The sequence below is a fragment of the Micropterus dolomieu genome, linkage group LG13 (genome assembly GCF_021292245.1).
Source record: "Micropterus dolomieu isolate WLL.071019.BEF.003 ecotype Adirondacks linkage group LG13, ASM2129224v1, whole genome shotgun sequence".
Lineage (NCBI taxonomy): Eukaryota > Metazoa > Chordata > Actinopteri > Centrarchiformes > Centrarchidae > Micropterus > Micropterus dolomieu.
In genome coordinates, this window is record NC_060162.1 from 29,803,941 (window position 1) to 29,828,265 (window position 24,325).

The window sequence follows — 24,325 nt, forward strand, 5'->3', positions numbered from 1 at the left end:
AGTGTACATGCTCACATCTGGACCAAACTGTACATGTAGGATGAGAGTCCCGCCCTTAACACATGTACATGCCGACATTCACCCACAGTCATAGCGCCACCTGCTGGCAACAGGAAGTGACTTTTAACGAAGCAGCCCCCGCCGCACGTTTCACCTACATGCACGAATTTTCTGTGGTACGTGTATCTTGTCCAGACGCACAAAAAAGCCTCTTGGAGCGATGCCCTAAAACCAACAGGAAGTCAGCCATTTTGAATTTTACGTCAAATTTTGGATGATTTACACACTTCGTACTTTAACGAACTCCTCCTAGGGATTTAGTCCGACCGACCTCAAATTTCTGCTGTGCCTTCTAAAGGCATTGAAGATGAAAAGTTGTGCTATTTGCGAGTTTTTGTCAATGGGTGTGTCCGTGGCGTGGCGTCAGAGATCAAGTCTTCACCATGACACGGAAGTTGTTGTAACTTACGTGTACATGCTCACATCTGCACCAAACTGTACATGTAGGATGAGAGTCCCGCCCTGAACACATGTAAATGCTGACATTCACCCACAGACATAGCGCCACCTGCTGGCAACAGGAAGTGACTTTTAACGAAGCAGCCCCCGCCCTGAACACATGTACATGCTGACATTCACCCACAGTCAATGGAGCCTACTTTGCAGAAAAAAAATAAATAATAAAAATTATTCCACTTGCCGCTATGAATATAAATCGGTATTCGAGTGTAGATGTCTTCGGGGTGGGACAGTTATCAAGCACGTAAAGTTTGGTTCAGATGTGAGCATGTACACTGAAGTTACAACAACTTGTGATGGCGAAGAGTTGATCTTTGACGCCACGCCACGGACACACCCATTGACGAAAACTCTCAAATAGCACAACTTTTCATCTTCAATGCCTTTAGAAGGCACAGCACAAATTTGAGGTCGGTCAGACTAAATCCCTAGGAGGAGTTCATTAAAGTATGAAGTGTGTAAATCATCCAAAATTTGACGTAAAATTCACAATGGCCGACCTCCTGTTGGGTTTAGGCTATGGCTCCAAGAGACTTTTTTGTGCAGCTGGACAAGATACATGTACCACATAAAAATTTGTGCACGTAGGTGAAACGTGCGGCGGGGGCTGCTTCGTTAAAAGTCACTTCCTGTTGCCAGCAGGTGGCGCTATGACTGTGGGTGAATGTCGGCATGTACATGTGTTCAGGGTGGGACTCTCATCCTACATGTACACTTTGGTCCAGATGTGAGCATGTACACTGAAGTTACAACAACTTCCTGTTTCATGGCGAATCATCGACGCCACAGACACGCCCATTGACGAAAACTCGCAGATAGCACAACTTTTCATCGTCAATGCCTTTAGAATGCACAGCAGAAATTTGAGGTCGGTCGGACTAAATCCCTAGGAGGAGTTCGTTAAAGTACGGAGTACGGCCAAAAATGGCCGTAAAATTCAAAATGGCCGACTTCCTGTTGACTTTAGGCTATGGGTTCTTGAGGCTTTTTTGTGATATGATACATGTCCCCAGAAAATTTCGTATATGTAGGTTGAACGTGAACGAGGGGCTAATCTTTTCCAATTTTCTAGGTGGCGCTAGCGAGTCATTTTGCCACGCCCATGTGCGAAACTTGTAGAATACGAAATTTTTCACCAGTTCTGACATGTTTGCAAATTTTGGTGAGTTTTCGAGTATGTTTAGGCCCCGACAATGGTGCTTACTTTGCAAAAAAAAAAAAATCTTAGCAAATTCAATAGGGACCTCGCACGGTCGTGCTCGGGCCCTAAAAAAAAATATATAATCTTTACAAATTCAATAGGGACCTCGCACGGTCGTGCTCGGGCCCTAACAAGCTGAACCCTACCATTTAAGGCAGATTGCTATATAAACTACAATTAAGGGAAAGTGTAAAGACTTAAAACAGAACATTTGACTAGATAAAATAAGAAACTGTTAAAAAGACACCATAAGAACAAACTAACACATTATCTCTTCTTTAACTGAGGTATACAATTTATGGAATCCATTCCGGCTGATCCAGTCCTGGACTCCTTCTCCTCAAATATGCTCCAGTCCCAGATCCATCCAAGGATGAAGACTATGCTGATGTTAAAAGTGCTGCTGAAACACGACACCATAAGCCAGAGAGAGATGATGAACTAATCCAACATTAAAGACCTACAGAAGCACTGTTCTGGTCCGGTAACAGTAATGCAACACATCGTATTGCCCAGTCATAGAAATGCCAGTTATAAAAGGAATATTTGGTATTTGGAACATTGTTGAAGCAATGGGGCACGTGACAGCCTCACATGCAATTGGAGCAGTTTGGACCGTTTATCAAAGGATGCCATAATGACTTAACAAAGACAGCTGAGTAGCAAACCAGCTCAAACAACAACTCCACTTTGGAGACCTGCAAGATTTCTACAATCTCACCAAAATACTTCACTCTAGCTTCACAAGAAAGTAGGCTGGAGCACAGAATGGACACAGTACAGCAATGTCATCATTGGATAATTGCCGCCTGTGGGATGCAGGCCAATCACAACAACATGTTTGCATTTAAGAACAGATCATGTAGAGCTCTCCAAGTTCACATGATCATCACCTTATGGTCACAGCGGTCTGAAATAAAATTCATCGGAAAAGAACATGTTCTGAGCCGGACAAGGCCAGAAACTGCTGTTGGAATAAAGATGCCGAATTTCACACCGTCTTAGTGACAGACGAGAGAACCTGCAACCTGAAGATTTACACAAAGAGGACAATAGTGAGAAAATAGCCATCAAAAACTCTGTTCTAAGCCATCACAGTACGAGAAAACGTACAGTACAGTGGACAAAAGTGGACATTGGTACACAGAGATTGTCTGGACAGATCCAAAGCAGATCCAAATGGACTGAGCTGGAGGGGGTGAGACGGACGCCAGTGACAGGAAACAGCTGGGACACACACACCGGGTGAGTCACAATTTCTCACAGAAAAACAAAATCTTAAACACATTGAAGCAAAAAAACAAACAAAAAAAAATATTATATTAATTTATTAGTAAATGCTGATGAGCCTGAACAGCCTACATTGGTGATGAATGATAACCACAAAGAGTTTTAGAAACTGTAATTTAAACCTAGCAGGGGACAATATTGCTACATAATGTGTTGAAAACAGCCCCAGAGAGGGGCAGGTTGCGTATGGTATCATGTTGATGAATTCTGATGACATAGTTGTTAAACATTTATTTCAGTTATCAGAGCACTAATGAGTGACCCCCACTGTACACACAAACATAGACAAACACACGCCGCTGTGAGTGAGGATGGACACACACACACACACACACACACTCAAACAGACCTTTAGGTACATGCAGATAGACTCGTTACACTGCACAATACACAATTCTGATAGACAGGATGCAACAAGTTTTAATTATTTATGGAATAGGGACAGTGGAAGAAAAAAAAGAGAGAGAGAGAACTATTGCAACATATTATCTGGACAAGGAGCGCTGCGCTGTTGTTTTGTTTCTTTTTCTTCTTCTCTGATCTTAGCTGTACCAAGGGGGATGTATACACATGGCGAAGCAAAGCCAAGTGATTTGCAAACGGATGGATTTGGGGATGCAAGTCCACCCAGAGTTGGCTGACTGACAACAGGCCAGTAAGTTGGAATCTGAGAACACTGTACAGTAAAGAGTAAAGAGTAAAGTAAAGAGCAAAAAGTCCTGCTCAGGTTAAAAGAACCATTGAACTAGTTCCTGTAACATCTTTTACACACCATGGTTAAAACAATAAACTGTGACCTCATGTCTGAGGTGCAAACTGAATGAGAGTCTATAGCTATAGTTAACACAAAGTTTGATTTGATTGATTTGTGATGATTTGATGTGTGAAATAATATTTACTAAAAAAAAATTAAACATTTTTTCTTTTTGTTCACTGCTACAGGCTGCAGTGACCTGTACGCACCCACATTTTCAAATAAGATTATGATGAAGGCTGACCAACAGAGCGACAGAGTGGTGGTAAATGCATTAGTGCATCCACGAGCACTACAGGTTTAAAGATTTCACATTATTGGTTACATCACACACCACACATTTCTCTGTTGGTGATTTGACAAAGGTCTGTTTTTAAAATTTTACATTTCCCGCGCGGCTGGTCGGTTTCCGTTCTGCAGTCCATCACACGAAGCATGCTGAGATGACCATTGTGTTGCGGTTCGCCCACAATGGCCACACACAAGGCTAGTCTGTCTCTAATTGCAATTCGAATAGACAGAATAACTTCTCTGGGAATGTGATCACGATGAGAGTAAAGCTCTCTCTCCCAATGCATACAAGCCTTTCCATCCATTCCAAAACCAATCACCATAAAGAGGTGATGATGATTTTATGGACAAGGGATCCCATTACTGACAAAGAATGAACAGAGAGAGAAACCTCTCTCCCATGATTCATGGTAAACTAACAAGTGCACTTGACTGACTTGAACTGACGAAGCTGAGCTGACAGAGCCTCACTGACTGAAATGGCTCTCTATAGTCTACCTGTACTCGGAGACTACAAAGACCTGACCTACGTTCTTACTTGACTTGACCGAAGGACGATCACATGACCTGTACTGACACTACATCTTGGAAGCAAACCAGATGCCTGATGCTTATTGTCATGTTGCTTGCTGTGTCTGTTGCTTTATTATGCTGGATTTGTGTGCTGCTGCTGTGTTGATGATAAAATGTGATGCACGCTAACAGATTGACCCCATTTCTACAGGAAAAGAATGCTGCCTGCTCGTTCCTTGTTGTTTGATGTTATTGTTTAAATTCCTTTTTTTTTAAACATGGTCCAGAGTTTTGCCCATGCGCTCTCCTCCACAGAGAAAAGGGGGAACTGAATGCAAAACTATGGAATGTGATGAGAACAAGTCTGTGTGTGAGGTGTGTTATCAGACAGCCTGGAAGCTCAAGGTTGAAACTCATTCAGAGAGGTTGTTTTACACACACAGAGCAGAGAACCACCCAGAAGAACCATGTGACCACCTGACGAGGGAGGTTTTTAGCTAAACCCAAGCAAAGGCAATAAGTGCTGTTGATGATAGTTGACATGTTTCCAAAATGGATAGACATCAGTATTACTACAGAAACATGGTGAGAGACTGAGACCAGTCGCTTTTTTTTCAGCAAAACTGGATCCAGTGGCTGCAGGGTTACCACGTTGTCTTAGAGCTGTGGCAGCAGCTGAGAAAGCTGTCATGGCATCACGTGACATTGTTGGTTATTCTGATTTAACCCTTTGGTCCCTCATGCGGTTTCTATGATCTTGCTTGAACAGAAGACCTCTCATCTCTCCACAGCACGTTGGCTCCGATACACCACTGTTCTATTGGATATGCCTAACATCGCTGTCAAATGCTGTAATGTTTTAAATCCTGCAACTTTGCTCCCCATTCCAGGAGACAGAGAAGATCATAACTGTGTTGCTGTGCTTGAGCAGGTTTGCACTCCACATACAGATCTGTCTGAAACACCTCTAACTAACCCAGACCTGATTCTCTTTGTTGACGGGTCTGCTTCACGCAATGTTAACACAGGAAAAAATCAAGTTGGTTTGGCCGTAGTCACTCAACACGAAACACTGAAATCTAGCCCCTTGCCATCTCATTATTCAGCTCAAGCAGCTGAGTTGGTTGCACTCACTGAAGCTTGTAAATTGGCCAAAGACAAATCAGTAACTATTTACACAGATTCTCAATATGCATTTGCAACCGTGCATGATTTCTATGCATTGTGGAAACATAGAAATTTCTTAAAATCTGATGGTAAGCCTATTCTGCATCATGATAAAATAGCTGCATTGCTTGAAGCAGTGATGTTGCCGTCTGCTATTTCTGTATGCAAATGCAAGGCCCATACTAATGCAAAAGACTTTGTTTCTACAGGTAACGCGAAAGCTGATGCAGCTGCCCGCACCGCAGCTCAACAGGGCCTGACACACACACATACACCCCTGCACGCAGACACAGACACAGACACAGACACAGATATTCCTCTGACATTGCATGCTATGCAACAATTTGCAACATCAGATGAGAAGCGCACATGGCAACAGGCTGGTTGTAAATATGCTGATGGATTGTGGATTGGTCCCAATGACAAACCATGTTTACCCAAACATTTTTTTCCACATTATGCTAAATTGACACATAGGTTGGATCATGTGTCAAAGGGAGGGATGTTCGATCAACTAAAGCAACACTGGTTTATGAAAGGTTTCACAACATACGCTCACAACTTTTGCCAAACGTGCTCAATCTGCCTAACACACAACACAGGGAGAGGATTAAGGGTTCCCTAGCGGCACACCCATCGCCAGATAAACCATTTGATCACCTGATGATGGACATAATTTAGCTTAACCCGAGTCAAGGCAAAAGGTACTGTTTGGTCATAGTTGATATGTTTTCCAAATGGATGGAGGTTTTTCCAACTTCAAAACAAGACAGTGCAGCTGTAGCAAAAGCCCTGATTTCTGAGATCTTGCCGCGCTGGGGCGTGGCTTCTAAAATCAGCAGTGACAACAGCACACCTTTTGTAAGTGAAGCCATCAAACAACTTGACTCTTATATGGGCATTGATTTGAGACAACATTGTTCCTACCACCCAGCGAGTGGTGGAGCAGTAGAAAAAGAGAATGGAACATTAAAAGCTAAGCTAGCTAAATGTTGTAAAGACACAGGCCTTCCATGGACAAAGGCGTTGCCGTTGGTGTTGATGTACATGAGAACGAGGGTAAGAACTAGGTCAGGTTTGAGCCCGTTTGAGATTCTTTTTGGGCGCCCTCCATGAACAGGGATAGAGGCAGCAAGCAGAGTACCCCTTGACACACATCACTGTGAGAATGATTGAATGTTAAAGTATTGCCAGACTTTGTCCTCTGCTCTTGCCCGTCTACATCAGCAGGTTAAAGAGGCCCTACCCTCTCCAGCGACAGAACCACTGCACAGTCTCCTAGATTTTGTGGTGGTTAAAGACTTCAGAAGAAAGCACTGGATGGCGCAGAGGTGGAAAGGTGCTCCTGACAACATACACAGCGGTAAAAGTGGCTGAAAGAGCTACGTGGATTCACGCCAGCCACTGCAGGAAGGTGCCTGCACCAGTACAACAATAGATCAACAAGTGTGCACAATCAGCACCTGAATCACTGTTTTCCCTGACCTTGTGTTATGAGTGAAGGAGGGATTGGGAACGCTTAGGCACCCTTTGTCTCGGACTCACAGGCTGTTAGACAGCAAACATCAACACAAGGGAGCTAGTGGGAAAACTCCTGGTCTCACCACTGCTGATTTAAGTGACACCGCAAAAAATTAAGAGTAAGTATCATGGTTGTCTCTGGAAGGAGACGTCATGGGACCCAGTCAGACACCCAAATATGTGTGGCTTACGAGGAACAACAAAGATGTTTGCTGCCATTGCAATATCATTAACAGTGCCTCTGTTGCAGTTCCTAGATCACAAGAATGATGGCAGGAGGCAAGAGAAGCACCCAAAGAGGCTGGGATGCTTGGCTAATGTTTAATAACTCCTGTTGTATGTTTGTGCCCAACAATACAGCTCCAAATGGTTAGGTGACCCGAGTGCTGGAAGGACTGCGTTCCCTACGAGAAGAACTTGCAGAGAACTCTGAAGTGGACACTAACATGTTCGACTGGTCTGATTCTGTATTTGCTAAATAAAAAGCCTTAGTGATGCCCATACTAGCAGGTCTAATGATTGCTGTAGCACTGTTAGCTCTCTGTGGATGTTGCATTATTCCATGTGCCAGAGGTCTGATTGTAGGAACTATTGATAAATATGTCTCCATTCAAATGATCACACTCCATGAACAAGAATAACATGCCACTGTGATGACAGGAAGGACCCAGATTTGTTTTCTCTATTAAACTGGTGTATATCACATCATGATGACTTTCTATGACCTGATGATCTTTTTGTGATGTTGTATATGCTTGAGTGATCAAAGAATGATCACAAGGGAGGAGTATGTGATGGAAATTTGATATTTTACTGTGTTTACTGTTTCACCCTGCATTCTTCATCAGAATAGACCAGTATTTCACTGTGTGGTATTTGATTATTTTATTATGTTACAGCTAGGTGAAGTTTTCCATGGGAAAGATGCTCCTTATAGAGTTTTCTTATCAGACTGTCCTTGATAGGCCTTCATCTCAGGACAGCTGGTCCCTACTCCCTTCCTCCCTTGGATAGCTGCGTAATACCCTTACAGTATAAAGTCACCTGCTTCTTCACTGGCTCTTTGTCTTACACTCTGCAGACTGTTTTGCACTCTATAAGTTTGTCTGACCCTTTGCAAAGAATAAAACCCTTAAAAGACGTCTGGATTGGAATCTTTATTTCAGAAGACTCACTAAAGGACAAATTTCCATTACAGGTCAAAGGGCCTAATTAATTCATACCGTGTAAAATCAGAATGGTTGATCCAAGAGTGCATTATTTACACTGGCTTATGACCATTTGCATTGGAAATGGTAATGACAAAAAAGCTAATACAACAGCAAGTTATTCTAATTCGGATTTATACAAGATATACAAGGTAAGGTATTGCCATTTTGTGTATTTGAGAAATTAATCTTAAAACTGAAATTTTAGCTGTGTGTATGATTAGGCTACGGTTATACATGCTGAAATTATTAAACACCATAAAGTTAACGTTACCGGTTAACTTGTAGTTAGTTTCGTGTAACAGTTCCCCCTGTATTTTGTTGAATTTAGAACCCAATTGTCAGATTTTTTAATGTATTTTGGATTCTGTTGAAAGCTGTGAGGAGGCGTTAGCCAAAACAATGAATCAGAAAACATGTTAACTGAACTGTAACGTTAAGTTAACAGTAAAACATAACGTTAGCTATTAGTAATATAATAGTGCAAGCTATGGTCCTACTCGTGTCGTAATGTAATTATGCACTTAACGTTAGCGCTAACTTTAAGCTAACTTTATAGGCAATCTTGCTAAAATTAGCTAAGTTTGTTAACATTACCCAAAATAATACATGCAACATTGACAAGTTCCCTACAGATCACTAACGTTAAAGTTATGTTAATATAAGGTTAAGTTGATTGACTTAAGCTAGGTGTGCTATTTATCATCAATATTCTGCTATTGTTAACTTAACATTACATAATATTCATAATTGATTCACTTACCTTTCACACTGAGTATTTGAGCCGGAAAAGCTTTCCAGCTAGATTTAGGTGGCTTTACTCAAAGCACCCCATGTTCCACCAGGCCAATCCTCTTGGGGTCTTTAAACATTTTTTATCCTTAACATATTTGTCCAAGCCCACACTCACTTGGTTTTCTTTTACCCATTTAATAGGCACATACATTTTGGTTGGCTTCTTGTATCTGTGCTAATATATTTCTGTTCTAACGCTAACGCCAATGGCCCTGGTCTAATGTTTTGGTTACTTAGCAACGGAAAGGACCGCGAATCAGAGCCAATCAGAGCCAGTCAGATTTTCAAATCATAATAAGATATATCCACCTGCATCACTTTGAGGTTCCGTTTGGCGCCCGCAGTCTCAAGGAAAGGATAGAGTTAGTAAGGTTAGGCCTAAAATGGAGCCTTCTTGTAAGAAAAGGAAGATCATGTACAGAAGATATTTGCAGGATGAAAAAGAGCCCATACCCAGGACAACAAAATATCGATTGGAAAGAAATGGTAGTTTTTTTAAGTAATGGTAGTGTTAGAAAGTAGACCATTATAGCTAAACATACCCAGTTTAAATCTAGCTAACTTTCTCCCTACTATGCCAGACAAAAATGTACTTCTCTTAGCAGCAAGTTGCATTGGTGTGTAACATCAGTGAAATATGTGTATTTAAAAGTGTTTGTATTTGTGTGTGGCTTTTTTTGAATTTACAAGTTGACTGTGATGGCACGGACTCAAGTTTGGACTTTGAGGTGAGTTTGCATTTTAAAAGGCTTAACAGCTCAAAAATTGTGGTCAGTATTTGTCTTAATAACATTTAATAGAGTACTTGTACTCCTGTTGTACTCTTAAACACAGGACAAGAATCGTGGGGCAAATAAGAGTTTGCAGCAGTGAGGTAATACTTTACTCTATCTTTCCTACTCTTGAGGTGCTATTTCTTTGCACTTTTACTGAGCAACCCACTAGAATCTGAAGGCCGGCTGAGCGAGATCAAACAGTTGGGTGTGTGTCCCACCCACTGAAACCAAGCTTTTGTCTTGTTAATCCGGAGGGCGATCTCAGCTGGGTGCAATCATTCTTAATGCCCAACACCTGTGTGCAATTAGAAACCTACCACTGAAGCGTCAGCATTAGCGTCGGCTCCTTGTGTGAAGACCTACTTGGGTAAAGACCAGCCAGTCCACTGAGCAAAGCCGCCTACAAGAGAAGCTTTTCCCTTCCCGAGGTGCACCTACTCACCTAAAGCTGCCAGCTACAAATACACTCAGGCCATGTGCTACAACACTATTCCTATTGTCTCCGGTCCACGCAAGAGGTATCATGCCATCAGGCACAGAAACCAGGCACTCCTCAAGCCTTTAAAACAGGTAGCACCCACATCTGTTTACTTGTCTGTTGGGTCACGGAACTGCCAGTCGGCAGTCAACAAAGCTGACTTCATCACTGCTTATGCTAACACATTATCTCTTGGGCTACTGGCGCTCACTGAGACCTGGATCATAACAGAAAACTCTGCTACCCCCGCTGTGCTGTCCACCAATTACTCTTCCCCCCCCCTCTGGGAGGGGAATGAGTAATTGGAAATTCACACAGCTGCTACCCCCGAATCAATATGCCTCCTTCGAATACCATGCTGTCTTTGTGTCCGCTCCGGTAAAGGTCTCTGTGATTGTCATATACCGTCCACCAGGACAAATGGGTAACTTTGTGGAGGAGCTAGACACACTGCTGTCTTCAATCCCAGAGCATGACTGTCCCCTACTTGTCCTTGGTGACATGAACATTCACTTAGACAATTGAAACTCAGCAGATTTCCTGGCTCTGATTCAGTCCTTTGATCTAACATGGGTTCTCAGCCTACCTCTACCTCCCTACGTTCCTACAATGTTTTGTGGCAAGGACAATTATCCTCCTCCCACTGCCTCTCCACAGGGGTGCCCCAAGGCTCAGTGCTTGGGCCCCTTCTCTTCTCAATTTACACCACCTCACTGGGGCCAATCATTCGCTCTCACGGCTTCTCTTACCATTGCTATGTAGACGACACGCAACTCTACCTATCCTTCCCGCCAGGCGATCCCACTGTCTCGGCGCGGATCACGGACTGTCTATCGGACATATCTGCATGGATGAAGGCTTGCCACCTTCAACTAAACCTCTCTAAGACTGAACTCTTGGTCATTCCAGCCAAGCAATCTATCCACCATAACATCAAACTACAAATTGACTCCGCAACCATCACTCCAACCAAGGTGGTGAGAAACTTGGGTGTCATGATTGATGACCAGCTGTCTTTTTCAGACAATGTTGCTGCTGTCTCTCGCTCATGCCGCTTTGCTCTATACAACATAAGGAAAAATCAGGCCCTACCTCACTCAGTACGCCACCCAGCTTCAGCTTGTTTTGATGAGACCCTTACAAATGGTTCAGAACGCAGCAGCGCGTCTGGTTTTTGATCAGCCCAAAAGGACTCATGTCACTCCATTACTCAGTGACCTCCACTGGCTCCCCGTGGCCTCCAGAATCAAATTCAAGTCACTAATGCTTGCATACAGAGTGACTACTGGGTCTGCACCCATTTACCTAAACTCCATAATACAAACTTACGTTCCTTCTCGGCTGCTACGCTCCTCCAACAAACACCGCCTGGCTCTGCCATCCCTTCACACAAAGCAATCCCAGTCCCGGCTATTCTCATCTGTGACACCACGATGGTGGAACGAGCTACCACACGCCATCAGAGCAGGGACGTCCCTCTCTAACTTCAAGAAGCTCTTGAAAACTCATCTCTTCCGAGAACACTTCCTCTTATAACACCTCTAACTCCTAACCTCTAACATGCACTTCCTGTGCTCTTCTTCTTCTATCCACTATAACAGGGGTATTCAATTAGATTTCAAAGAGGTCTAGTTAGAGAAAATTTCCTGAAGCAAAGGTCCGGAACATCAAAACGACGAACTTGCGTTATCATTCAGTACTATAACCTATAGTTGTATCAACACATGTTTTTAGTCAACAACGGACTGTCAAATCAAATAATATTTCAGTCAGTTTTCACATCAAACTGGAGGGATAATAAATAATAACTAGTCAAATATAAATTCTAAATTTAAGTAAACTAAAGTGCCTAATTTTTAGAAAAAATGTAATAAAAAGTGTAGCTTGAAGGGATGAAGTGTAGTCTTAACCAATTTTATAATTAACACTCAACACATCATAACAAATGAACAGCTGTAATGCCTCCTCTTCTCTTTCATTTCCTCTTACAGAGCTACCACTTTCCTACTTTCTGTTGTTCAGTGAGAAACGTGAGCTCCAGCTAGCATATTGGAGATCTATGAGATATTCTGGTTTTGAACTGCCCGTGGGAGGAATGTACATGTAAATATCTGTACATTCTTGATTAAAAGTCATGTGAAATCTCTTTCATCTTTCGTCTCCTCAATTCGGGTGTGTTTCCAAAACGTCTCTGGTGAATCTCGCGGACTCGACTCGCAAGCATCGGTATGCACAGATTTGATTGGCTGAGCAGCGTCACATGAGACGATTGGAGCTCATGCGATTGGTCTGTGAGTTTCCTGGTCCTCTAAACCAGTACAGTAAATGCTGGAAAAGCTGCGCGGGTTAAAATAGAAACGCTCCGTCACGAGGTAGTAAGTCTCAATAATAAATGTGCTGTAGGTCGGCGGTCCGGAGAGGACGGCGGCTGGGTCCGGATTCGGACCGCGGTCCGCCTATTAGTGACCTCTGCCCTAGAGCTATAAGTGTGTGGATTTTTGTGCCTAATATTTTAATGTAGATGTGTTCAGGACGGGGTTATCGACCATGTAAAGTTTGGTACAGATCGGAGGATGTACACTAAAGTTATAATAACTTCTTGTTTTATGGCAAACAGTTGATCTTTGAAGCCACGCCACTGACACGCCCAGCGACAAAAACTCACAGTTAGCACAACTTTTCATCGTCAATGCCTTTAGAATGCACAGTAGAAAATTTAAGTCGATCCGAATAATTCCCTAGAAGGATCGACTTAAAGTACCGACCTTGTAAAAGGCCATAAATGGACTGTAATTGCACATTCAAATCAAAATGGCTGACTTCTTGTCTGATTTCAGGTATGGCTCCAAGAGGCTTTTTTGTGCGTCTTGGGATGCTACATGTACCACAAAAGTTTTGTGCATTTTGGGGATTCCGTGCGCAGGGGCTGCATCTTTGAAGGGACAATTCCTGATTCCAGCAGGTGGCTCTATGAGGTTGAGCGAATTTTGACCTGTAGATGTGTTCAGGGCATGACCCTTATCAAATGTGTGAAATTACTATTAAATCCAAAATGGCCGACTTCTTGTTTGGTTTAGGCAATGGCTCCAAGAGGCCATTTTTTTGCAACTAGACATGATACACGTACCACAGAAATTTCGTATTTTCGAGTTTAAGAGGCTGACAGCTTGGGGGAAAAAGCTGCTTTGCAGTCTGGTGGTGCAGCAGCAGGAACTTCTATATCTCTTCCCAAAAGGCAGCAGGGTGAACAGGCAGTGGCTGGGTGGGTACTGTCCTTTAGTATCCTTTGGGCTCTGCGTAGGCACCTCACCGATGGTGAGGAGATGGGTACCAATGATCTTCTGAGCAGAGCACTCCAGTCCTGGGCCGTGCACATCCCATACCAGTTTGTGATGTTTCCAGTCAGTCTGCTTTCTGTTGCTCCTCTGTAAAAGCTGACAAGAACTTGGCGTGGGAATTTGGCCTTCTTAAACTACCTCAAGATATACAGTCGTTTCTGAGCTTTCTTCACCAGCGTGGAGATGTGAGACGACCATGTCAGGTTCTCTGTGATGCTGATTCCCAGGAACCTGAAACTGTTCACCTGCTCCACCTCAGCTCCACTGATGTAGACAGGAGTGTGCGTCTTTATCTCCTTCTTCCTAAAATCAATGATCAGCTTTTTAGTTATGCTGACGTTGAGCAGTAGCTTGTTCTCTGAGCACCACTCTACAAGATTATGAATTTCCTCATGATGTGAAGTTAATAGCTACAAAAGCTACAAGAAGGAGCTAACTTTAAGCTCTCTCCACTTAGCTGTGAGGGTTCGCATGAGGATCAATGCGGGTGTCTACACGTGGACAAATAATTTTTGACTGCACAGATTGTATGTGCAGTTTCTGTATAGTAAAATCGCAGCTTTCTTTACAACGCATAGGGCAGTGTGATGGCAGTGTAACTGAGCATCCTGCGTTCGCCTAACTGTTTAAACTTAATAAGGAAAAAACAAATGGGACAGTAAGTCCAAACTTCTGAATTTAAACATTGTCATTCATTTGTAACACAACACACACAAAATATTATACATAATATAGAGTTGAATGTCACTCAGTTGTCCTCCCCGGTTCCCTTACAGTCGAGATGGTGGCAAAGACAAAACTAAACAAAACAGGAATCATTAATTTCATATCATGACTTTAATAGATCATAACGTATCAATTATTAAATACATCAGGTAAATGATTTTTGAGCCAAAATCTGCTCACCACATGACAGTAAAGTCATACTATTACTATTAACTTTAAATCTAAATATTTAACACAACCGATTTACATTTGCTCATTTAGATGACGCTTTTATCCAGAGCAACTTACAATTGCTACACATGTCAGAGGTCGCACGCCTCTAGAACAGCGATGGGTGTCTTGCTCAGGGACACAATTGTGGATGGGTCACAGCGGGAATGGAACCCAGGTCTCTAACACCAACTAAACAGTATATGCAGCTGAGCACACATAAATGGATGATGGAGGATGCATAATATATAAATTAATTAAATTAGTTAACGGATAACTATCAAATATGTTTAGGATCTATATTTCTCTAGAAGTCAGCTCTGAGTCCCAGAGAGCATTGTGGCAATAAATGTTCAATCAGCAAGCTGAATTGTTGCCAAGCTGCTAACAGCAGGCTGAAGTTAGAGGTTCAGTTCAACTATATCCTGAACGCATCAGGAAAGTGTTAAATGTTATAATGGTTGTACTGTGCATCTGTACAAATATGATTGGACGCTGCTAAAATATGAACCTATTATTGTGCAGCATGAATGAAACCGCTGATGTCAATGCTTTGCTTAAATTACCCTAAGGTCAGATTTCTGTAGATTCTGGCTGTTTCTCAGTTTTATGCTTCTTTTAACCTTTAACCCATTGTGTTTCATCTCCACAAGGTTATTTTCTGGAGTTCCAGGAGCCAGTCAACAACATCACCCACTTCCAGGGTCAAACGGCCACGCTACACTGCAAAGTGGCAGGAAACCCACGACCGTCTATCCGCTGGCTAAAGAACGATGCTCCCGTAGTCCAGGAGCATGGGCGCATAACCATCCGCAAGACAGAGGCAGGATCCAAGCTCCGCATACAGGACCTGGACACAACAGACACCGGCTATTATCAGTGCGTCGCCACCAACTCTCTCAAAGTCATCTCTGCCACTGGAGTCCTGTATGTCAAACTAGGTAAGGTTCACATTTAAATTTACACAATGACTTAGTTATTTATGCCTAAATTATATGAAGCTAATGTTGAATGTTAAGTGTTTAATTTACACACTGTATGAATAACTGAAACTTCTTTTGTATCTGCCTAATTTTTCATCAACATCTATTTACACAGAGATCAGTAGCTTGTGCAGAGAGCTGGCATTTTTCTTTGACTGGCATGTCATTAACAACCCTTGTTTCTAGTACTGTAAAAACTGTCAGATACCAAGTAACCAAGATGCCATGGTGGTTGTTCGCTTATATAGTCAGCTAAAGCTAAATAGACCACTCTTCAGTATGAATGAAATGCTTGTTATCAGAGTTTTTAATGTTTTATTTTGGATTCACAGGACAGATGCCCACACATGGCCCAGATGAACAGTAAGTGAACACCTTCTAGATATGAGTGTGTTTGAATAAATGTCTTACAGCAACATAAAGGAAAGTACTCCATATTAAGGATATTTTCATCACAGAAGGATTTTTTAAAGCAAATTTGGAAATTAAGATATTTTAAGTATCATCCTCGACAGGTATCTGTTGAATACATGTATACATATCTGCCTTTTGAAGGTGAAATGTGCAATGCCAACTATCAAATTTGTATTTATAGTTATCTGTGCAGCTAGTAGCAGTCCTGCCAGCCCTTTCTGAGCATTCACAGTGGGAGAGTGTTGGTGTTTACACCTCTAGCACAGGAATGTTTGAGTTTTCAGGCCCAGGGCGAGAGGGACCTAGGTCTTTAAGATAAGATGGTGCCTGACCATTAAGAGCTTTGTAGGTAAGAAGAATGATTTTAAATTCTATTCTGGATTTTACTGGAAGCCAATGCAGAGAAGCTAAGACAGGAGAAATGTGATCTCTTTTCCTGGTTCCTGTCAGAACACGTGCTGCAGCATTCTGGATCAGCTGAAGAGTCTTAACGGACTTTTTCGAGCAGCCTGATAATAAAGAATTGTAGTAATCTAGCCTAGAAGTAACAAATGCATGGTTTTTCTGCATCATTTTTAGACAGGATGTTCCTGATCAAAGATAACTCACAGTGGTGCTGGAGGCCAGGGCGATGCCATCCAGGGAAACTATATCTTTAGATAATGCGTCTCGGAGGCCCAAGTACAATAACTTCAGTTTTTATTTATCTGAGTTTAACATCAGAAAATTGCAATGACGATTGAAGGGATGATCAGCGATTGGTTTTTCATGCATCAATATTAAGGCAGTTTGAACTAACTCACTATCAGAACTAACATGATATAAAAAGAATCTGCACCACACTGCAGTGTTTCCCATTCATTGATTTATTTGTGGTGACACAACACGCCACAATATCAACGCTGACCGCCACATCCTATATACTATTTAATATGAGTAAAATTAAGATTGATTGTGGAGCTGCGCTCAGCGCATAAATTCGCTCCACACCTCTGCTTGCTCTGTCTCTCTCTCACACTCACACAGAAATGGAGCCATGTATTTATAGAAAAACTAAAGCATTCAAGCATTCTGTGTTAATGTTAGAATACAGTTGGATTGTTGAGGTTAGCACACAGTACAGAGCTGCTACTCAATATGCGCGCGCACACCGCCATAGTAATACACCGCAATTCTGTACGAAACACTGTACTGTGCATTTACAGATGTTTCTGGGATGTCAAGTAGCCATGATTAGACGATATGAAAAAAGAGAAGATCGCCAAGACTAGTGCAAAGTCAAACAACTGATCTTGGAGAGAAAAAGAAGGTTAGATATAGTTCTATAGTTTGCTAAAACCCCTGGATCAAGAGTGGGCCTTATAAAAAGAGGCTTACTTACAGCTTACTTTAAAGGAGTGTTGTACATTGCCTGCTATGCCCCTTTTTCACCGCATGGTACCAGCTTGACTCGCCTGGACTCTACTCGCCTTTTTTGGTTTTCCATTGGGGAAAAGTTGGATCTGTACCTTTTTTCCGTATCACCTCCCTTGAGGTTCCAAGCGAGCTGAGGCAATACTAAAATGTGACATAACAAGAATGTTTTATATTTTACAATTTTCGTATGTTATTCAGTCTCTCCCAACATTTTTTTTTTTTTTTAAATTAATATCATATTCATAGCAGCAGCAGCAAGGAGTATGGTTTTTACAAAGCATATAGCCTAGGTCTAACATTTCTTAACACCACCAGCTGAAAAAAAATAAAGCAAGTAAATCTTGATTTTTGAACATCTGTATTTCTGCAGTCCTCGGTTACAAAATGTTACGTTAATGTTACGCCGCTCTCTCTCAACGAGTCCAAGCCTCACTGGCAGTAGGTGCCGGAGTTGCTTTCTCTAAGTTTCTCAGTGCTGTGCTGCTTCAGCAGATGCTTCAATAAATCAGATGTAGAAATGTTGGTGGTTGAAAGCTTTTTGCTGGTTGCACAGAGTTTGCAATAGACGCCAATATTCTTTGCATCTTAGACTGTGACACAATAATGGCAGTAGCTACTTACAGCTGCGGACAGAACGCCTCTCTCCCTCCTTCTCCTTTCTTCCATTAGTTTTTGGCTATCAGCACACATGAACAAAAGAGCTGCCGCAAAGTGGTGGATTCACATAAAGATGGTGCGTTCAGTAACGAGTAACGCAGCGTTACCTGCATTAGTAACTGTAATCACATTACTGTTTTAGAAAAGTAATTAGTTACACTACTAGTTACTGTGAAAATATTACAGTAATGCGTTAATAGTAACGTTAACGTTAACGCGTTACTTGTAACGAACATGCCGGTGTGAGTTAGTGGAGAAAGATATTGTGTGTGTATATATACGTTACCGTATATGTTTGTAACGTTAGCTAAATTAGTGATGAAGTAATATTAATTAGCTCATCTGGATCTGGAAGGTTTGAGAACATCAGGTACAAGCTTAGTACAAGCTTAGACTAAACTGGTGTACATCCTGATAATTAACTTTATATTTCAATTAGGGAGGCATGCATCAATAATTATTTTATAATCGCATCGCAGCCCTCTGAATTGTAATTGAATTGAATCGTGAGGTGCCCAGAGATTCCCACCCCTAGTGTCCGCTAGGGCTGCACGATTTGGAGAAAAAGTCATGTTGTGATTATGGTGGACAATATTACGATTTGCCATTGCGATTAGATTATAATGGAACAAATGGTACTATGAATCTACATGCTTGATTATCAAGGAAAATGCACAAAATACTGACATTTTGAAATGTGTATTTTTCAACTTGAACAAAGTTAAAACGATAAACATTTTTTTTTATAACAATAACTAGATGTAAAACAGATGTAAAACAGAATAAGGGGAGCGTGTTGCACTGAGGAGGCAGCTAGAAGGAGAAAATACTGGCAAACTGGCATCCCGACTCTGGCTAAATCTGCATCTGTCCATTTCAGAGACACTATCCACAACCTGGAGGAGGAACTAGCATACATGAGTGTATTAGTATAATATTATAACATTAAATAAAGAGTATAATGTTCAGTTAATAATACAGGTGCTGGTCATATAATTATCAAAAAGTTGATTTATTTCAGTAATTCCATTCAAAAAGTGAAACTTGGATATTATATTCATTCATTACACACAGACTGATATATTTCAAATGTTTATTTCATTTAATTGTGATGATTAAAACTGACAATTAATGAAAATCCCAAATTCAGTATCTCCGAAAATTAGAATATTACTTAAGAACACTACAAAAAAGATGATAGAAATGTTGGCCAGCTGAAAAGTATGAGCATGTACAGCACTCAATACTTAGTTGGGGCTCGTTTTGCCTGAATTTCTGCAGCAATGCGGCGTGGCATGGAGTCGATCAGTCTGTGGCACTGCTCAGGTGTTATGAGAGCCCAGGTTGCTCTGATAGTGGCCTTCGGCTCTTCTGCATTGTTGGGTCTGGCGTATCGCATCTTCCTCTTCACAATACCCCATAGATTTTCTATAGGGTTAAGGTCAGGCGAGTTTGCTGGCCAATTAAGAACAGGGATACCATGGTCCTTAAACCAGGTACTGGTAGCTTTGGCACTGTGTGCAGGTGCCAATTCCTGTTGGAAAATGAAATCTGCATCTCCATAAAGTTGGTCAGCAGCAGGAAGCATGAAGAGCTCTGTGAACAGCCAGCCTCTTTAGCAATGACCTTTTGTGTCTTGCCCTCCTTGTGCAAGGTGTCAATGGTCGTCTTTTGGACAGCTGTCAAGTCAGCGGTCTTCCCCATGATTGTGTAGCCTACAGAACTTTTGCGGGTGTTTTGAGTGAATTAGCTGATTAATTAAATTAATTAAAGTGTGGCGCCAGGTGTCTTCAATATTGAACCTTTTCACAATATTCAAATTTTCTGAGATACTGATTTTTGGGGTTTCATTAGTTGTCAGTTATAATCTTCAAAATTAAAAGGAATGAACACTTGAAATATATCAGTCTGTGTGGAATGAATGTATACATTATACAAGTTTCACTTTTTGAGTGGAATTACTGAAATAAATCAACTTTTTGATGATATTCTAATTATATGACCAGCACCTGTATGTTGGTAGTATAATGTTAATGTATTAATTACTATATTTATTATAATTTCATATTACAGTATAGGCTACTATTAACCAGTTAGTTGAATATTAAATCCGGTTACAGCTGTTTCATGTCGGTTGTTTTTATTTATTTAATCCTTCTTCAAGAAAAAGGCTCTACAGTGGTTTCTAATTTGTTAATGCTAAGTGTTAACTTGTCAGTCATATTGTTTAACATTTAAAGATTTGCTGTAGCACGTGAAACTTTTTTTAATGTCCTGCCCCATCCAGGCTGTGATTGGTCGATTTAAACTAAAAAGTGACTGAAAAGCACATCGGCTTTCTGAAAAGTAGATTAATTGTGCAGCCCTGCTGTCCGCAGATCCTTCCTCTCCCTGACCGCAGTCACTCTGTAACAGTACCAAGCCACATCTAGCATTGACTTTATGTTAACGTTAACATAGCATAACGGTGGACCTTTACTTTCACAATTCACACAGATGCATTTTGTTAAAAAGTATTATCACCCTAAATTATAACAACAACTTCGAAAACTTTCAAGCACATTTTTGTTCCGCTATCACTTTTCATTAAAACTGTCAATATTCGAAATCTACACAGCTGATTTCTCTCCACAAAACTTCTCAGAAGTGGATTTAGTGATGAAATTACGTATGAAAACTGTAAAATATAAAACTTTCTGTTGCTGGCCTCTACCTGGCGCGTGCAATTATGACGCAGTGAATCGTGACGATTCTCTCTGACCAATCAGCAGTCTGCTGTGTTTTCACGTCACATTTTAGTAGCTCGCTTGGAACCTCGAAAGAGGTGATACGAAAAAAAGTACCTGGTAGTACAACTTTTCCACAACGGAAAAGCAAAAAAAGGCGAGTCGAGCTGAGTCGAGCTAGTACTATGCAGTGGAAAAGGGGCTTAAATTATTTTTATTATTATTATTATCAGTGGAGGAGTGCAAACATTAATGAACGATTAAACTAGTGTTTAACTTATTCTAAATATATCTGCGAGCTGCTTATCTCTAGTTACAGTCGGCGTGTCAGAAATTATTAAACCAGAGGACTTGTGAATAAACTTGAGCTGAACAGGTCCTCATTGTAGACAGTCATGTAGTATTAGATTAATTCAACGTTTCCTCTGGGTCACTGTAACATAGACGGCATTTTTTAGAGCCAGATGGTGGTGAGGAAATGGTTTCTCGTAGCTTTGGTTAGAATTAACAGAGTGCTTGTGATAAACTAGATGTAGAAAGGAGTCATTCTTGTGGATTACATGTAAGGTAATAACTACTGCATGACAAAAAATATATACATAATTATTTGCCTAAGTAGGAGAGTCTGTTTTTCATTATTATGATAGCAATGACATGAGAGATGATATATGGTAGTATTATTATTTTTAGTAGTAGTACTATATTGGTATTTACTTATAGTTTCTGTTTTGCTGTTTATTAGTAGTAGTAGTACTCTAATTTATAACAAATCAGATTATTTTTTTTTTTTTATGTTTTCTGTAGTTTTATAAATTTGACTCTTATTTCTCAAAACCTTAATATATTTTGTTATAATTTTGTTCAAAGTACTATTTCTAACAATAACAAAGTTTCTTTTTAAACTGCATTATGTCATGGTACCTTGGTGAGGTCTCAACATAACAAATGTTAGGGATTATCTTTGTTTATGTTATGCGTTTCTTAAATTATGGGGAAAAAGTAATATCTCCTTGGTGCGGTTCGTTTGGGCAGGTGAGAATGCAGCAATCGCACTCGGGTACGCACCAAAAGCGGACCAAACAAGCGGACCGAGACCTGCTTGAATAGGTGGTCTCGCTACGCTTTTAAATGAACTCTGGTGTGGTTAACTTGTTGAGCCAACCTCAGGATTTTATGATGTGATCTGTGCATTATTTCCAAATCTAAACAACTAATAAATCCATCTGCTGACCGCAACATTTGTTCAGCGATCTTATAATTGATCTGTATAAGCCATGTATAGGCTGTGTTTATGAAAATCATTTGGTAACGTATACTAGTCAGCGCAGGTATTTTCCCTGATTAATAGGTTGAAATATGTTAAAAAAGGAGAGCAAGTAGTATTCAGTTTACCCTGTCAGTTCATTAAGTCCATAAAAAATGTGTGACAGCGATACCACAGTATACTACAGGCTAATAAGCCCCAAATTATTCTTGTACTACATGTCCTGTTTTTACGTTAGAGGCATTGAAGTGCTGCATAAACTTCTGTCAGTCACCGGAGTTTGATTTCCCCACATGGGTCCTGATGATGCAAGATGACAATCGCCAAAGCTGTCCAATCAACAAGTTACATGTAAGTCTGTGTAACGTCATGGTTACTTCTCTGGTTCGTTTGTATAACATGAACCGGACTAGAACTAAAATGCAACAGTGTATAATTTTTTTCACTTGGTCCAGACCAAATGGACCGAACTACAGGTGTGAAAGCACCCTAAGGCTGAGCCACCCTAGGGAGGAAACCCATTTCTGGACGCTTGTATCCGCCATCTCGTTCTTTCGGTCATACCTCATTCGGCCAATCTCGTTCTTTCGGTCAACATTTCACATCAGAATCATCCTAAAGGTCTAAAGGCCTAAAGGTATTAGAGTAATTATTTTAGTTTTAATCCACTTATAGTCTCAGAGGTGCATAAAGCCCTCAAACTTTTAGACATTAGAAAATCGGCTGGTCCTGATAACTTGGAGCCTTAATTTCTAAAATTAGCATCTGACTTTATTGCACCACCTATCTGGTGGTGACATTATCTTTTTAATCTGTCCCTGGACACGAATGAAATTCCACTTATATGGAAATCTGCATTTGTTCTTCCTCTGTTAAAAGGGGGAGACCTGACAGATTTAAACAATTACAGACCCATCTCGAAATTGTCCGTCCTGGCTAAGGTTATGGAAACTCTGGTGAATGAACAATTCAAAGAGTTTCTAACTACTAACAATATATTGTCTAATTCTCAATCAGCTTTTTGTAAAAACCACAGCACAACTACAGCAACCCTAAAAGTAGTAAATTATTTCATTAGCAGATTAGATAAAAAACATTGTGCAGCTCTTCATTGATCCATCTAAGGCTTACTAAGGATACTGTGGATCACACAATATTAAAACAAATACTTTTCAGTGTTGGATTGTCAGAACAAACTGGTCTGCTGCTTTGGAAACTATCTATCAGGTAGATCTCAGTGCATGCAGGTAGATGTTCTCACTTCCAGCCCTCTTAGTATATGTGTGCCCTTGGGGTCAGTGTTGGGAGTGTTGGGAAATGTCTCTAACGCAAATTTTCATTTCTATGCTGATGATATTGTGATATACTGCTCTGCATCTACACCAAACCAGGCTCTTCGTCAGCTACAACTTGCTTTTGATACTGTTCAACGTACCTTGTTTGATTTAAAACTTGTTTTAAATGATGACAAAACAAAACTTGTGTTGTTTTCCAGTGCAAAATCAAACTCACTGAACCTTCCACCCACCACTACTTCTCGGGGCTCCGAGATTGAGTCTGTGTCTCAATAGAAGTATCTCTGTATCCTAATTGATGATTCTTTCTCTTTTAAACCTAACATTCAGCAGTTGGCGAAAAAACTGAAGCTGGGTTTTTATTTTAGAAATAAGTCGTGTTTTACCTTTGAGGCCAAAAGGAGACTTGTTGCTGCCACTTTCATGTCAGTGATGGACTATGTCGAAGTTTTATACATGCATGCATCCTTTCAAAGCTTGAAACTGTTGGATACTGTTTACCATGGAGCTCTGAGGTTCATCACAAACTTTAGAGCCCTTACTCATCATTGCTCCTTGTATGAGCGGGTTGGTTGGTCTGCATTGTCCACCTGTAGACTTAATCATTGGCACATTCTTATTTACAAGGCTATTCTTGGTCTGCTTCCCCCATACCTACAAACTTATTACTACTGTCTGTCCCTCAAGTCTGAACTGAATTGGGAAAAGGAGCGTTTAAGTATGCACTTGGAATCAGCTGCAAAATGTCCTGAATCTTCAGGAGCCGGTTTCACTGGTTGCTTT

At 41.0% G+C, this 24,325-nt stretch overlaps 1 protein-coding gene and 1 long non-coding RNA gene across 2 annotated transcripts in view; both read left to right on the forward strand.

The window, feature by feature from the left end:
* Positions 1-24,325, forward strand: part of ror2 (receptor tyrosine kinase-like orphan receptor 2) — a 68,750-nt gene that overhangs the window by 32,178 nt on the left and 12,247 nt on the right. Inside the window, exons 3-4 of the mRNA XM_046067042.1 lie at positions 15,441-15,728; positions 16,103-16,133. Coding sequence (XP_045922998.1) covers positions 15,441-15,728; positions 16,103-16,133 — 319 coding nt within the window. The remainder of the gene's footprint in view (positions 1-15,440; positions 15,729-16,102; positions 16,134-24,325) is intronic.
* On the forward strand, positions 8,406-10,133 carry LOC123981841. The gene is made up of 3 exons (XR_006827837.1): positions 8,406-8,616; positions 9,950-9,987; positions 10,094-10,133. It is a non-coding gene; the product is annotated as an uncharacterized LOC123981841 (long non-coding RNA).